Source organism: Gymnoscopelus braueri (genome assembly GCF_963280865.1).
Source record: "Gymnoscopelus braueri genome assembly, chromosome: 16".
In the NCBI taxonomy this organism is placed as follows: domain Eukaryota; kingdom Metazoa; phylum Chordata; class Actinopteri; order Myctophiformes; family Myctophidae; genus Gymnoscopelus; species Gymnoscopelus braueri.
The window spans coordinates 32,333,556-32,350,974 of NC_137616.1; the positions used below are offsets into that span (position 1 = coordinate 32,333,556).

General features: G+C 34.7%; 1 protein-coding gene across 1 annotated transcript in view; it reads left to right on the top strand.

The window, feature by feature from the left end:
* LOC308103827 (uncharacterized protein) overlaps positions 1–17,419 on the top strand; it is a gene marked incomplete at its 5' end in the record, with an annotated part of 236,042 nt that overhangs the window by 6,734 nt on the left and 211,889 nt on the right. Inside the window, 24 exons of the mRNA XM_080454004.1 lie at positions 1,510–1,665; positions 2,847–3,002; positions 5,288–5,443; positions 6,620–6,775; positions 7,981–8,136; positions 9,358–9,513; positions 10,677–10,832; positions 11,385–11,537; positions 11,935–12,099; positions 12,800–12,835; positions 13,330–13,389; positions 13,512–13,571; positions 13,681–13,740; positions 14,244–14,396; positions 14,799–14,963; positions 15,140–15,175; positions 15,324–15,383; positions 15,506–15,565; positions 15,675–15,734; positions 15,942–16,001; positions 16,078–16,137; positions 16,655–16,705; positions 16,981–17,040; positions 17,151–17,210. Coding sequence (XP_080310130.1) covers positions 1,510–1,665; positions 2,847–3,002; positions 5,288–5,443; positions 6,620–6,775; positions 7,981–8,136; positions 9,358–9,513; positions 10,677–10,832; positions 11,385–11,537; positions 11,935–12,099; positions 12,800–12,835; positions 13,330–13,389; positions 13,512–13,571; positions 13,681–13,740; positions 14,244–14,396; positions 14,799–14,963; positions 15,140–15,175; positions 15,324–15,383; positions 15,506–15,565; positions 15,675–15,734; positions 15,942–16,001; positions 16,078–16,137; positions 16,655–16,705; positions 16,981–17,040; positions 17,151–17,210 — 2,451 coding nt within the window. The remainder of the gene's footprint in view (positions 1–1,509; positions 1,666–2,846; positions 3,003–5,287; positions 5,444–6,619; positions 6,776–7,980; positions 8,137–9,357; positions 9,514–10,676; positions 10,833–11,384; positions 11,538–11,934; positions 12,100–12,799; positions 12,836–13,329; positions 13,390–13,511; positions 13,572–13,680; positions 13,741–14,243; positions 14,397–14,798; positions 14,964–15,139; positions 15,176–15,323; positions 15,384–15,505; positions 15,566–15,674; positions 15,735–15,941; positions 16,002–16,077; positions 16,138–16,654; positions 16,706–16,980; positions 17,041–17,150; positions 17,211–17,419) is intronic.

Here is a 17,419-nt window from a genome sequence, read left to right on the forward strand (position 1 = left end):
CCTCTTAAGAAAAGACCCGCCCCACCTGCCTCTGATTGGCCTACCGAACGCCCCCCCCCCCCCCCTTTCTGTGACGCACACGTTCCAGCTTGCACTGCTGAAGCGGAAGGAAGTGGAAGCACGCCTCAGAGCCGAAGGAGGCGTCTACCTTTATATGTCTATGGTGCCAAGTACTGTAGATGAGAGGGGGGTGTTTGTTCCTATTTACGGCCTGAGCACTGCACCAGTGCGAAGCCCTATTGAAATTGCAAAGATTATTCTTCGCACAAATAAATCTCGTTTTTGAGGGCCTAAACGTACTCAAAAAGTTTTGTAACTTTGCACACACATCACACGTGGCAAAAAATTATGTATTTTAATGGTCTCAAAAAGGGGCGTGGCCTAATGGTTCAATAGCGCCCCCTACAAAATTGCTCGATATTTGATAGTTCCTATTTTTTCCCATACATTTTAAACGGTTTGTCGTACAGACTTGATTCGGTTGAGAGTCCTTCTCCTTCATTGGAGTTATTTAGCCACGCCCCCTATTCTGGTAAATATTTCATAATTTCTATCCTTTTTGAACAGTTTGTCGTACAGAGTCATGAGTCGGTTGAAAATACTTGTCCTTCATTAGAGTTACTTAGCTCTGATCCCAGTTCTGATTGGTCGATATTTGCCCCTAATGTGAACAGAGGTGCGAGGGCCCGGTCATCGCTGCTTGCAGCTTTAATCTGGACTTGAAACTTGACCATTTTTTATATCAACTGATGATTTTAAAACCCATATTGAAGGATTGTTGGCCTCAGAAAGCACTTATTTGCATGTTACACTGTGCTCGTAGTCAAAATATGAGGCTAGTGAGGCTGTAATTAAATGACTGATCTTGTACTATTTTGCCGACCACAAAACATCCACAGCTGTACGAATACATAGTTGAAGTAAACAATATTAATGTACCATTACTTTTTACATCGATTTACATTTTCTTGTCTGTAGCAATTCATAATGCAATCAGGAAATATTTTGTAATCCAATTATTGCACTATTTCCCCACAGAACCTCCACAACTATATGAATACATAGTTGAAGTTGAGATCAGTACTGTTGATGTTGAAGTGTTACAGCAGCTGAAGGACATCTTGGATAACACTAGTCTTCCTATACGAGTCAGTGACTCAATAAACATCACAGAAGTCAATATAACTTTAATGGGTAAGAATATTCTATTCAACTTTATAATTTATGACAAGTTAAAGGAAAGTGCACGGTGCCCGTTTGGGCACCACCCTACTTGGGAACGATGCAAGTTGGAAATGCATGCCCCACCCAGTTATGCAATACCCGGTGTACCCGTCTGTCTGTCTGTCTGTCTGTCTGTCTGTCTGTCTCCCTTTTATTATTAAATTTGATCTTTATTAAAATGTCAGTCTGAAGCATTCTGTTCCTAAATATTCTATGAAGCATTGCATATCGAATCAGGACAATATTTTGTAATCCAATTATTTATCTTGCACTACTTTCCCACAGAACCTCCACAACTGTATGAATACATAGTTGAAGTTGAGATCAGTACTGTTGATGTTGAAGTGTTAAGGCAGCTGAAGAACTTCTTGGACAACACTAGTCTTCCCATAAGGGTCAGTGACTCAATAAACATCACAGACATCAACATAACTGTTACAGGTAAGAATAGTTTATTAAACTTAATAATTTATGACAAATTAAATGGAATAGTAACATATACAGTAAATGCTAAGGACAATTTAGTTTCTCATTCAAATTAATATTGATTTAGATATCAGTCTGAAGAATTCTGTTCTTGAAAAATTCTGTGTGAAGCATTACATATTGAATCAGGAAAATATTTTGTAATCTAATGACTGTATTATTCCCCTACAGAACATCAACAGCTGTATGAATACGTGGTTGAAATTGAGATCAGTACTATTGATGTTGAAGTGCTACAGCAGCTGAAAAACATCTTGGACAACACTAGTCTTCCCCTAAGAGTCAGTGACTCAATAAACATCACAGACATCAACATAACTGTTACAGGTAAAATATGTTTTATTAAACTTTATATTCTGACAAAGGAAACTAAAATATAAAAGCTAGTGATTAAGAAATTCATAGATAGGTATGAATACAATACGTTGTTGGCGTTTATGTGATTGCATAATTTACTCAAGTATGCAAAACCAAAGTAGGCTACATACTACTGTATCACAAAACATCCTCAAGGATATTATGGCATATATTACAAAGGTTGATCATTTATATGATCAAAGTTGACTACCACAGTATTTGGAGAATAAACAGCTTGCAGTGATTTTTGTAATCAAATGCCTTATTGTGTACTATTCTGCTGACCACAGAACTACCACAGCTGTATGAATATATAGTTGAAGTTGAGATCAGCACTGTTGATGTTGAAGTGTTACATCAACTGAAGGACATCTTGGACAACACTAGTCTTCCTATACGAGTCAGTGACTCAATAAACATCACAGAAGTCAATATAACTTTAATGGGTAAGAATATTCTATTAAACTTTATAATTTATGACAAGTTAAAGGAAAGTGCACGGTGCCCGTTTGGGCACCACCCTACTTGGGAACGATGCTAGTCGGGAACGATGCAAGTTGGAAATGCATGCCCCACCCAGTTATGCAATACCCGGTGTACCCGTCTGTCTGTCTGTCTGTCTGTCTGTCTGGCTGTCTCCCTTTTTTTATTAAATTTGATCTTTATTAAAATGTCAGTCTGAAGCATTCTGTTCCTAAATATTCTATGTGAAGCATTGCATATCGAATCAGGACAATATTTTGTAATCCAATTATTTATCTTGCACTACTTTCCCACAGAACCTCCACAACTGTATGAATACATAGTTGAAGTTGAGATCAGTACTGTTGATGTTGAAGTGTTAAGGCAGCTGAAGAACTTCTTGGACAACACTAGTCTTCCCATAAGGGTCAGTGACTCAATAAACATCACAGACATCAACATAATTGTTACAGGTAAGAATAGTTTATTAAACTTAATAATTTATGACAAATTAAATGGAATAGTAACATATACAGTAAATGCTAAGGACAATTTAGTTTCTCATTCAAATTAATATTGATTTAGATATCAGTCTGAAGAATTCTGTACTTGAAGAATTATGTGTGAAGCATTACATATTGAATCAGGAAAATATTGTGTAATCTAATGACTGTATTATTCCCCTATAGAACATCAACAGCTGTATGAATACATGGTTGAAATTGAGATCAGTACTATTGATGTTGAAGTGCTACAGCAGCTGAAAAACATCTTGGACAACACTAGTCTTCCCCTAAGAGTCAGTGACTCAATAAACATCACAGACATCAACATAACTGTTACAGGTAAAATATGTTTTATTAAACTTTATATTCTGACAAAGGAAACTAAAATATAAAAGCTAGTGATTAAGAAATTCATAGATAGGTATGAATACAATACGTTGTTGGCGTTTATGTGATTGCATAATTTACTCAAGTATGCAAAACCAAAGTAGGCTACATACTACTGTATCACAAAACATCCTCAAGGATATTATGGCATATATTACAAAGGTTGATCATTTATATTATCAAAGTTGACTACCACAGTATTTGGAGAATAAACAGCTTGCAGTGATTTTTGTAATCAAATGCCTTATTGTGTACTATTCTGCTGACCACAGAACTACCGCAGCTGTATGAATATATAGTTGAAGTTGAGATCAGCACTGTTGATGTTGAAGTGTTACATCAACTGAAGGACATCTTGGACAACACTAGTCTTCCTATACGAGTCAGTGACTTAATAAACATCACAGAAGTCAATATAACTTTAATGGGTAAGAATATTCTATTAAACTTTATAATTTATGACAAGTTAAAGGAAAGTCCACGGTGCCCGTTTGGGCACCACCCTACTTGGGAACGATGCTAGTCGGGAACGATGCAAGTTGGAAATGCATGCCCCACCCAGTTATGCAATACCCGGTGTACCCGTCTGTCTGTCTGTCTGTCTGTCTGTCTGTCTGTCTGTCTGTCTGTCTGTCTGTCTCCCTTTTATTATTAAATTTGATCTTTATTAAAATGTCAGTCTGAAGCGTTCTGTTCCTAAATATTATTAAACTTAATAATTTATGACAAATTAAATGGAATAGTAACATATACAGTAAATGCTAAGGACAATTAAGTTTCTCATTCAAATTAATATCGATTTAGATATCAGTCTGAAGAATTCTGTCCTTGAAAAATTATGTGTGAAGCATTACATATTGAATCAGGAAAATATTTTGTAATCTAATGACTGTATTATTCCCCTACAGAACATCAACAGCTGTATGAATACGTGGTTGAAATTGAGATCAGTACTATTGATGTTGAAGTGCTACAGCAGCTGAAAAAAATCTTGGACAACACTAGTCTTCCCCTAAGAGTCAGTGACTCAATAAACATCACAGACATCAACATAACTGTTACAGGTAAAATATGTTTTATTAAACTTTATATTCTGACAAAGGAAACTAAAATATAAAAGCTAGTGATTGAGAAATTCATAGATAGGTATGAATACAATACGTTGTTGGCGTTTATGTGATTGCATAATTTACTCAAGTATGCAAAACCAAAGTAGGCTACATACTATCACAAAACATCCTCAAGGATATTATGGCATATATTACAAAGGTTGATCATTTACAGTATATGATCAAAGTTGACTACCACAGTATTTGGAGAATAAACAGCTTGCAGTGATTTTTGTAATCAAATGCCTTATTGTGTACTATTCTGCTGACCACAGAACTACCACAGCTGTATGAATATATAGTTGAAGTTGAGATCAGCACTGTTGATGTTGAAGTGTTACATCAACTGAAGGACATCTTGGACAACACTAGTCTTCCTATACGAGTCAGTGACTCAATAAACATCACAGAAGTCAATATAACTTTAATGGGTAAGAATATTCTATTAAACTTTATAATTTATGACAAGTTAAAGGAAAGTGCACGGTGCCCGTTTGGGCACCACCCTACTTGGGAACGATGCTAGTCGGGAACGATGCAAGTTGGAAATGCATGCCCCACCCAGTTATGCAATACCCGGTGTACCCGTCTGTCTGTCTGTCTGTCTGGCTGTCTCCCTTTTATTATTAAATTTGATCTTTATTAAAATGTCAGTCTGAAGCATTCTGTTCCTAAATATTCTATGTGAAGCATTGCATATCGAATCAGGACAATATTTTGTAATCCAATTATTTATCTTGCACTACTTTCCCACAGAACCTCCACAACTGTATGAATACATAGTTGAAGTTGAGATCAGTACTGTTGATGTTGAAGTGTTAAGGCAGCTGAAGAACTTCTTGGACAACACTAGTCTTCCCATAAGGGTCAGTGACTCAATAAACATCACAGACATCAACATAACTGTTACAGGTAAGAATAGTTTATTAAACTTAATAATTTATGACAAATTAAATGGAATAGTAACATATACAGTAAATGCTAAGGACAATTAAGTTTCTCATTCAAATTAATATCGATTTAGATATCAGTCTGAAGAATTCTGTCCTTGAAAAATTATGTGTGAAGCATTACATATTGAATCAGGAAAATATTTTGTAATCTAATGACTGTATTATTCCCCTACAGAACATCAACAGCTGTATGAATACGTGGTTGAAATTGAGATCAGTACTATTGATGTTGAAGTGCTACAGCAGCTGAAAAAAATCTTGGACAACACTAGTCTTCCCCTAAGAGTCAGTGACTCAATAAACATCACAGACATCAACATAACTGTTACAGGTAAAATATGTTTTATTAAACTTTATATTCTGACAAAGGAAACTAAAATATAAAAGCTAGTGATTGAGAAATTCATAGATAGGTATGAATACAATACGTTGTTGGCGTTTATGTGATTGCATAATTTACTCAAGTATGCAAAACCAAAGTAGGCTACATACTATCACAAAACATCCTCAAGGATATTATGGCATATATTACAAAGGTTGATCATTTATATGATCAAAGTTGACTACCACAGTATTTGGAGAATAAACAGCTTGCAGTGATTTTTGTAATCAAATGCCTTATTGTGTACTATTCTGCTGACCACAGAACTACCACAGCTGTATGAATATATAGTTGAAGTTGAGATCAGCACTGTTGATGTTGAAGTGTTACATCAACTGAAGGACATCTTGGACAACACTAGTCTTCCTATACGAGTCAGTGACTCAATAAACATCACAGAAGTCAATATAACTTTAATGGGTAAGAATATTCTATTAAACTTTATAATTTATGACAAGTTAAAGGAAAGTGCACGGTGCCCGTTTGGGCACCACCCTACTTGGGAACGATGCTAGTCGGGAACGATGCAAGTTGGAAATGCATGCCCCACCCAGTTATGCAATACCCGGTGTACCCGTCTGTCTGTCTGTCTGTCTGTCTGTCTGTCTGTCTCCCTTTTATTATTAAATTTGATCTTTGTTAAAATATCAGTCTGAAGCATTCTGTTCCTAAATATTCTATGTGAAGCATTGCATATCGAATCAGGACAATATTTTGTAATCCAATTATTTATCTTGCACTACTTTCCCACAGAACCTCCACAACAGTATGAATACATAGTTGAAGTTGAGATCAGTACTGTTGATGTTGAAGTGTTAAGGCAGCTGAAGAACTTCTTGGACAACACTAGTCTTCCCATAAGGGTCAGTGACTCAATAAACATCACAGACATCAACATAACTGTTACAGGTAAGAATAGTTTATTAAACTTAATAATTTATGACAAATTAAATGGAATAGTAACATATACAGTAAATGCTAAGGACAATTAAGTTTCTCATTCAAATTAATATCGATTTAGATATCAGTCTGAAGAATTCTGTCCTTGAAAAATTATGTGTGAAGCATTACATATTGAATCAGGAAAATATTTTGTAATCTAATGACTGTATTATTCCCCTACAGAACATCAACAGCTGTATGAATACGTGGTTGAAATTGAGATCAGTACTATTGATGTTGAAGTGCTACAGCAGCTGAAAAACATCTTGGACAACACTAGTCTTCCCCTAAGAGTCAGTGACTCAATAAACATCACAGACATCAACATAACTGTTACAGGTAAAATATGTTTTATTAAACTTTATATTCTGACAAAGGAAACTAAAATATAAAAGCTAGTGATTGAGAAATTCATAGATAGGTATGAATACAATACGTTGTTGGCGTTTATGTGATTGCATAATTTACTCAAGTATGCAAAACCAAAGTAGGCTACATACTACTGTATCACAAAACATCCTCAAGGATATTATGGCATATATTACAAAGGTTGATCATTTATATGATCAAAGTTGACTACCACAGTATTTGGAGAATAAACAGCTTGCAGTGATTTTTGTAATCAAATGCCTTATTGTGTACTATTCTGCTGACCACAGAACTACCACAGCTGTATGAATATATAGTTGAAGTTGAGATCAGCACTGTTGATGTTGAAGTGTTACATCAACTGAAGGACATCTTGGACAACACTAGTCTTCCTATACGAGTCAGTGACTCAATAAACATCACAGAAGTCAATATAACTTTAATGGGTAAGAATATTCTATTAAACTTTATAATTTAAGACAAGTTAAAGGAAAGTGCACGGTGCCCGTTTGGGCACCACCCTACTTGGGAACGATGCTAGTCGGGAACGATGCAAGTTGGAAATGCATGCCCCACCCAGTTATGCAATACCCGGTGTACCCGTCTGTCTGTCTGTCTGTCTGTCTGTCTGTCTGTCTGTCTGTCTGTCTGTCTGTCTGTCTCCCTTTTATTATTAAATTTGATCTTTGTTAAAATATCAGTCTGAAGCATTCTGTTCCTAAATATTCTATGTGAAGCATTGCATATCGAATCAGGACAATATTTTGTAATCCAATTATTTATCTTGCACTACTTTCCCACAGAACCTCCACAACTGTATGAATACATAGTTGAAGTTGAGATCAGTACTGTTGATGTTGAAGTGTTAAGGCAGCTGAAGAACTTCTTGGACAACACTAGTCTTCCCATAAGGGTCAGTGACTCAATAAACATCACAGACATCAACATAACTGTTACAGGTAAGAATAGTTTATTAAACTTAATAATTTATGACAAATTAAATGGAATAGTAACATATACAGTAAATGCTAAGGACAATTAAGTTTCTCATTCAAATTAATATCGATTTAGATATCAGTCTGAAGAATTCTGTCCTTGAAAAATTATGTGTGAAGCATTACATATTGAATCAGGAAAATATTTTGTAATCTAATGACTGTATTATTCCCCTACAGAACATCAACAGCTGTATGAATACGTGGTTGAAATTGAGATCAGTACTATTGATGTTGAAGTGCTACAGCAGCTGAAAAACATCTTGGACAACACTAGTCTTCCCCTAAGAGTCAGTGACTCAATAAACATCACAGACATCAACATAACTGTTGCAGGTAAAATATGTTTTATTAAACTTTATATTCTGACAAAGGAAACTAAAATATAAAAGCTAGTGATTGAGAAATTCATAGATAGGTATGAATACAATACGTTGTTGGCGTTTATGTGATTGCATAATTTACTCAAGTATGCAAAACCAAAGTAGGCTACATACTACTGTATCACAAAACATCCTCAAGGATATTATGGCATATATTACAAAGGTTGATAATTTATATGATCAAAGTTGACTACCACAGTATTTGGAGAATAAACAGCTTGCAGTGATTTTTGTAATCAAATGCCTTATTGTGTACTATTCTGCTGACCACAGAACTACCACAGCTGTATGAATATATAGTTGAAGTTGAGATCAGCACTGTTGATGTTGAAGTGTTACATCAACTGAAGGACATCTTGGACAACACTAGTCTTCCTATACGAGTCAGTGACTCAATAAACATCACAGAAGTCAATATAACTTTAATGGGTAAGAATATTCTATTAAACTTTATAATTTATGACAAGTTAAAGGAAAGTGCACGGTGCCCGTTTGGGCACCACCCTACTTGGGAACGATATTAGTCGGGAACGATGCAAGTTGGAAATGCATGCCCCACCCAGTTATGCAATACCCGGTGTACCCGTCTGTCTGTCTGTCTGTCTGTCTGTCTGTCTGTCTGTCTGTCTGTCTGTCTGTCTGTCTGTCTGTCTGTCTGTTTCCCTTTTATTATTAAATTTGATCTTTGTTAAAATATCAGTCTGAAGCATTCTGTTCCTAAATATTCTATGTGAAGCATTGCATATCGAATCAGGACAATATTTTGTAATCCAATTATTTATCTTGCACTACTTTCCCACAGAACCTCCACAACTGTATGAATACATAGTTGAAGTTGAGATCAGTACTGTTGATGTTGAAGTGTTAAGGCAGCTGAAGAACTTCTTGGACAACACTAGTCTTCCCATAAGGGTCAGTGACTCAATAAACATCACAGACATCAACATAACTGTTACAGGTAAGAATAGTTTATTAAACTTAATAATTTATGACAAATTAAATGGAATAGTAACATATACAGTAAATGCTAAGGACAATTAAGTTTCTCATTCAAATTAATATCGATTTAGATATCAGTCTGAAGAATTCTGTCCTTGAAAAATTATGTGTGAAGCATTACATATTGAATCAGGAAAATATTTTGTAATCTAATGACTGTATTATTCCCCTACAGAACATCAACAGCTGTATGAATACGTGGTTGAAATTGAGATCAGTACTATTGATGTTGAAGTGCTACAGCAGCTGAAAAAAATCTTGGACAACACTAGTCTTCCCCTAAGAGTCAGTGACTCAATAAACATCACAGACATCAACATAACTGTTACAGGTAAAATATGTTTTATTAAACTTTATATTCTGACAAAGGAAACTAAAATATAAAAGCTAGTGATTGAGAAATTCATAGATAGGTATGAATACAATACGTTGTTGGCGTTTATGTGATTGCATAATTTACTCAAGTATGCAAAACCAAAGTAGGCTACATACTATCACAAAACATCCTCAAGGATATTATGGCATATATTACAAAGGTTGATCATTTATATGATCAAAGTTGACTACCACAGTATTTGGAGAATAAACAGCTTGCAGTGATTTTTGTAATCAAATGCCTTATTGTGTACTATTCTGCTGACCACAGAACTACCACAGCTGTATGAATATATAGTTGAAGTTGAGATCAGCACTGTTGATGTTGAAGTGTTACATCAACTGAAGGACATCTTGGACAACACTAGTCTTCCTATACGAGTCAGTGACTCAATAAACATCACAGAAGTCAACATAACTGTTACAGGTAAAATATGTTTTATTAAACTTTATATTCTGACAAAGGAAACTAAAATATAAAAGCTAGTGATTGAGAAATTCATAGATAGGTATGAATACAATACGTTGTTGGCGTTTATGTGATTGCATAATTTACTCAAGTATGCAAAACCAAAGTAGGCTACATACTACGGTATCACAAAACATCCTCAAGGATATTATGGCATATATTACAAAGGTTGATCATTTATATTATCAAAGTTGACTACCACAGTATTTGGAGAATAAACAGCTTGCAGTGATTTTTGTAATCAAATGCCTTATTGTGTACTATTCTGCTGACCACAGAACTACCACAGCTGTATGAATATATAGTTGAAGTTGAGATCAGCACTGTTGATGTTGAAGTGTTACATCAACTGAAGGACATCTTGGACAACACTAGTCTTCCTATACGAGTCAGTGACTCAATAAACATCACAGAAGTCAACATAACTGTTACAGGTAAAATATGTTTTATTAAACTTTATATTCTGACAAATGTAAGGAAACTAAAAGCTAGTCATTGAGAAACTCATAGATAGGTAAGAATACAGTATGTTGTTGGCGTTTCTGTGATTGCAGAATTGACTCTTGTAAGCAAAACCAAAGTACACACAATTACATTTAAAAACATCTTCAAGGAGATTGTGGCATATATTACAAAAGTTTGTAATTTGTATTAACAAAGTTGACTACCACAGTATTTGTAGAATTAACAGCTTGCAGTGATTTTTGTAATCACATTTCTGTAAAACAGAACTACCACAGCTGTATGAATACATAGTAGAAGTTGAGATCAGCACTGTTGATGTTGAAGTGTTGCTCATTTGGCGATTTGATGGTTTTCATTGTGTAATTGTACTATTTTAAATTTGTCTGTCTTTTGCAAAATTCTGCAAATTCATATCTCTGCACAAAAAAGAAAGGAAATGAAATGAACTACACTGAATACAAATTTAAGTAAATCATACCAAGTTTTTTTTTAATATCATTGTATGCACCTTTTCTCTACAGTTGCTCCAGTTGTTTATGAATACCTGATTGATTTTGAGGTGAACACTACAGACTACTTCACAATTGATCAGCTGAGATACATTCTGACAATTATCTCTTATCCTGTCCAAGTCTCTGAGCATGTAAACATCTCTGATGCGAACATTACTACTGGTAAGTGTCAATGGAACATAAAGGAATATCTTGCCAATTCTCAAATTGATGTGATTACTTTGTCAAGTTAGAATCTCTGGAACAGTTTCCTTAATTTGTTTTGAATGACATGTGTTTTATTGTGCATTAGGGTTAGAGTGTTTGTTCAATAACAGGGGTCTCCACGTCTCTCTATCTCTTTAATAAACAGAAAATACATTTTCGTGTAGGATTGATTGATTGATTGATTGAATAATCAATACTAATTTTCCACTCAAGAATTTATCATTAAAGAATCATTGATGGAATTCATAAATAAGCGGATCTATAAGCAGAATTGATAATTGAATCAGAATCTATAAAATTCACTATTGGTTCAACTATGAATTTTGTTTTTCCATTATAATCTTTTTCTTAGTTTGCAGACAAACGGGTGCAACTTTCCAGTGCACATGTGAGGATGACTATAGCTGGTCTTGTGATATGTGCTCCACCTATGGCACATGTGATAACACTACAGAAGATACATGTGGATGCATCAATGCCATTCCACCAGATGGGGAGTACTGCCAGCTGTACTCCGGTAAGTACTGGAATCCTATTTATAGGAAGCATTACGTTCGAGTTAAGTGTGTAAATATGCTGTGTGTACTAAAGATTAATCTCTCAAGAACAGATTCTGCTCTGCGTTGGAATCTGTCGTGAAGGCTCGTCATAACATGTACGCACTGGGCTTCAAGTGGGCGTGCCTTCAGATCAGGAAGCAGGCCGCGCTTTACCCAATCAAATGTAGTGGGCGGGATTCACGTGTCCGTCGATCTTTCCCCCTCGAAACAAACCCAAACTAATTTAACAATAGCATTCGCGGAGCAGACAAAACCACGGAAAGATATTCACATTTTAACTTACTCTTTCATCATAGAAACAAGTGGGCTTATAACCAAAACGATCCATGTTCTCTGGGAGAAGTGGTGTTAGTGTTCCGTGTAGAAATATTGTTAGTGGGAATGAAAACATAGTGGCACCACCGGAAGTGAAAGCTGAAGGCAGACCAAAACCCCGGTTTCCTTTGCGCACGTGTGCTATGTTGTCATTGTCCCAGAGCCAGTGAGAGATAGTACAAACAGCAGAGGGCGCTGTTTTTCATTCTCACTGGCTCTGGGTTCCCAGATTGACTGAAGATTGACCTGTACGGGTCAATTTTTACTTCCACTTAAATTAAAACTCATGATTTTGCAGTTTATGTGGTCCCAAAAAACAATCTCTATTTTCTTGTAAAACAGATCTTGTGATATGTCCAACATCAAGTCCCCCAACTGGTAAGAAATATGATGATAGATTCTAGGACTGTGTATGTAAATTGATATCATACTGGATTATGGATACACTAGAATTTTATTAAACACACCAAATATCATTCCACAAGTCTAGCTGGGGAAAACATTGTTTTATGAATACAATCCAACATGCATGACTTATTAACTACTGCACAATTATGTTTGAGGCAACGTTGACAAAATGTTTCTGGTAAGGTTGGTAACATTTTAATGACAATGTGGAATCCATTTATTTAAAAATGGTCCACTGTATATCTATGTACAGTACATTATATACAACAGTATAGGTCTTAACACTTTAAATAAATCCTTCAAACTACCGTGTATAAAATAAACAATACAGATTCAACTACACAGAACGCTACAGTCATCACAGCGCCAGTATATTTAGTGACCAGTAAATATCTACCAACAAAGTTGGTTGAATATTTCTTTTCCAATTTGTTGACAATTTGTAAATTAAAATGTCATTACAGACTCAACACCTAGTGAACAGAATACTACACATGTTACAACACCAACAACCTTCATGACCAGTAAATATATAATATTAAAGTTTAATGTGTCTACAAAATCGATTTAAAACTTCACAATATCTTGGACAGGTTTAGTTTTTTAAAGTTGTATTTGTATAGCTTAAAATAAACTGGAATTACAGATTCAACAACTATTGAACAGAACACTACCGTCTTAACCACGGTGACAACTTTAGTAACTAGTAAGTGTTCAAAATCTATACATACGGCACTGAGAAAACCTGTTTCAAATGTTTATATAAGATATTTAAATAATTAGAAATATTTAGTTAAAATGAATTGTAATTACAGATTCAACAACTATTGAACAGAATACTACAACTCTAACAACACCAACAACTGTTGTAACCAGTAAGTATTTAAAAAATAACACATACACATATTTACAACATAATATAATAATTATGTCAAATGCAAATACCTTCATTAATCATAAAGGGTTTAGGCATAAAGCTAAAACATGATGGAAATATTTGAAATATGTTTACGTAATTTGTATTAACAAAGTTGACTACCACAGTATTTGGAGAATAAACAGCTTGCAGTGATTTTTGTAATCAAATGACTTATTGTGTACTATTCTGCTGACCACATAACTACCACAGCTGTATGAATACATAGTAGAAGTTGAGATCAGCACTGTTGATGTTGAAGTGTTGCTCATTTGGCGATTTGATGGTTTTCATTGTGTAGTTGTACTATTTTAAATTTGTCTGTCTTTTGCAAAATTCTGCAAATTCATATCTCTGCACAAAAAAAGAAGGGAAATGAAATGAACTACACTGAATACAAATTTAAGTAAATCATACCAAGTAATTTTTTAAAATATCATTGTATGCACCTTTTCTCTACAGTTGCTCCAGTTGTTTATGAATACCTGATTGATTTTGAGGTGAACACTACAGACTACTTCACAATTGATCAGCTGAGATACATTCTGACAATTATCTCTTATCCTGTCCAAGTCTCTGAGCATGTAAACATCTCTGATGCGAACATTACTACTGGTAAGTGTCAATGGAACATTAAGGAATATGGTTGCCAATTCTCAAATTGATGTGATTACTTTGTCAAGTTAGAATCTCTGGAACAGTTTCCTTCATTTGTTTTGAATGACATGTGTTTTATTGTGCATTAGGGTTAGAGTGTTTGTTCAATAACAGGGGTCTCCACGTCTCTCTATCTCTTTAATAAACAGAAAATACATTTTCGTGTAGGATTGATTGATTGATTGATTGATTGAATAATCAATACTAATTTTCCACTCAAGAATTTATCATTGAAGAATCATTGATGGAATTCATAAATAAGCGGATCTATAAGCAGAATTGATAATTGAATCAGAATCTATAAAATTCACTATTGGTTCAACTATGAATTTTGTTTTTCCATTATAATCTTTTTCTTAGTTTGCAGACAAACGGGTGCAACTTTCCAGTGCACATGTGAGGATAACTATAGTTGGTCTTGTGATATGTGCTCCACCTATGGCACATGTGATAACACTACAGAAGATACATGTAGATGCATCAATGCCATTCCACCAGATGGGGAGTACTGCCAGCTGTACTCCGGTAAGTACTGGAATCCTATTTATAGGAAGCATTACGTTCAAGTTAAGTGTGTAAATATGCTGTGTGTACTAAAGATTGACCTGTACGGGTCAATTTTTACTTCCACTTAAATTAAAACTCATGACTTTGCAGTTTATGTGGTCCCAAAAAACAATCTCTATTTTCTTGTAAAACAGATCTTGTGATATGTCCAACATCAAGTCCCCCATCTGGTAAGAAATATGATTATAGATTCTAGGACTGTGTATGTAAATTGATATTATACTGTATTATGGATACACTAGAATATCTACCAACAACGTTGGTTGAATATTTCTTTTCCAATATGTTGACAATGTGTAAATTAAAATGTCATTACAGACTCAACACCTAGTGAACAGAATACTACACATGTCGCAACACCAACAACCTTCATGACCAGTAAATATATAATATTAAAGTTTAATGTGTCTACAAAATCGATTTAAAACTTCACAATATCTTGGACAGGTTTAGTTTTTTAAAGTTGTATTTGTATAGCTTAAAATAAACTGTAATTACAGATTCAACAACTATTGAACAGAACACTACAGTCTTAACCACGGTGACAACTTTAGTAACTAGTAAGTGTTCAAAATCTATACATACGGCACTGAGAAAACCTGTTTCAAATGTTTATATAAGATATTTAAATAATTAGAAATATTTAGTTAAAATGAATTGTAATTACAGATTCAACAACTATTGAACAGAATACTACAACTCTAACAACACCAACAACTGTTGTAACCAGTAAGTATTTAAAAAATAACACATACACATATTTACAACATAATATAATGTAACATAATAATTATGTCAAATGCAAATACCTTCATTAATCATAAAGGGTTTAGGCATAAAGCTAAAACATGATGGAAATATTTGAAATATGTTTACGTAGCCTAAGCTATACATTCTTTCATAGCTATAAATGAATTATAACAAATGTCTTTACAGATTCAACAACTATTGAACAGAACACTACAGTCTTAACAACACCAGCAACTTTAATAACTAGTAAGTGTTCAAATTCTATACATACAACACTGAGAGCTGTTTGAAATGTTTTCTATAAAACAATCTGTCTTTACAGATTTAACAACTATTGGAGAGAACACTACAACTGTAACACCCCCAACAACTGTTGTAACTAGTAAGTATTCTACATCTATAAATACAGATATGTTTATATAATATTTGGAATATACTATATAAAGTTCCAATTGTGGTTGTTGATTATGTCCTAATATGAACATAGCAAGAGGGGGGAGGGAGAGAGAGCTCGATCAGCAAGAGAGGTAGAGGGCACGGAAGGGAAGGGAAGGAGGGAGGCAGAGCGAGAGAGGGAGACAGGGAGAGGGGAAGGGAGGAACGGAGGGAAGAGGGGGAGAGGAATGGATGTTGAGTGAGAGAGGGAGGGACGGACGGACGGAGGGGAGAGGGACAGGGAAAGGAGGGAGGAGGAGGGAGAGTGAGAGGGGGGAGGAAGGGAGGTAGCGAGAGAGAGCATATTTCACCCACATAATAACCCGGCCAATGCTGGATATGGAACCTGAACACACTGACTGTTCAGTTGATCAGCGCATGCAGGCAACATCTGGCAAGCTGATAAGCAGACACGGTACACAAAGTACCGTGTCTGCTTTATATAAAATAATCTGCCATTTCAGATTCGCCAACTACTGAACAGAACACTACAAGTGTAACAGCTGTCGTAAACAGTAAGTATTAAAAAACTCATTTTAATCATGTCAACATCATCACAACATAATAATTCCAACATGTTGAGACGTGTCATGGCACATAAAATGTGTGTAAATAAACATTTAATTGCAGACTCAACACCTAGTGTACAGAACACTACAAACTTTTGCAACCAGTATACATGCAGACTATATTAAACTATACTAATATTTAAAATGTGTCCACAAGATCAATTTTTAACTTTACAATAATCAAGAGAACTTAAACGTTTCAATTTCATTGTCATTTACAGATTCAACAACTGTTGAACAGAACACTACAGTCTTAACGACACAGACAACTTTAGTATTTAGTAAGTATTCAAAATCTATACATACAGTACTGAGTACTGTTTAAAATGTTTGTAAAATGTTTACTGTAAATCATTAGAAATGTTTTGATAAACAAACATTGTAATTATAGATTCAACGACTACTGGACAGAACACTACAACTGTAACAATGCCAACAACTTTAGTAACCAGTAAGTCTTCAAAATGTATAGCGATACAAATCTGTTTGAAATGTTATATGAGATATAAATGAATCATTGGAAATGTTATATAAAATAATCTGTCATTACACAACACCTTTTGAACAAAGCACTACAACTGTAACAACACACACAACTGTAACAATAAAGTAGACATAAAGCTCAAATATGCGCCACCAGCAGGTCTAATTTAGCAAAAC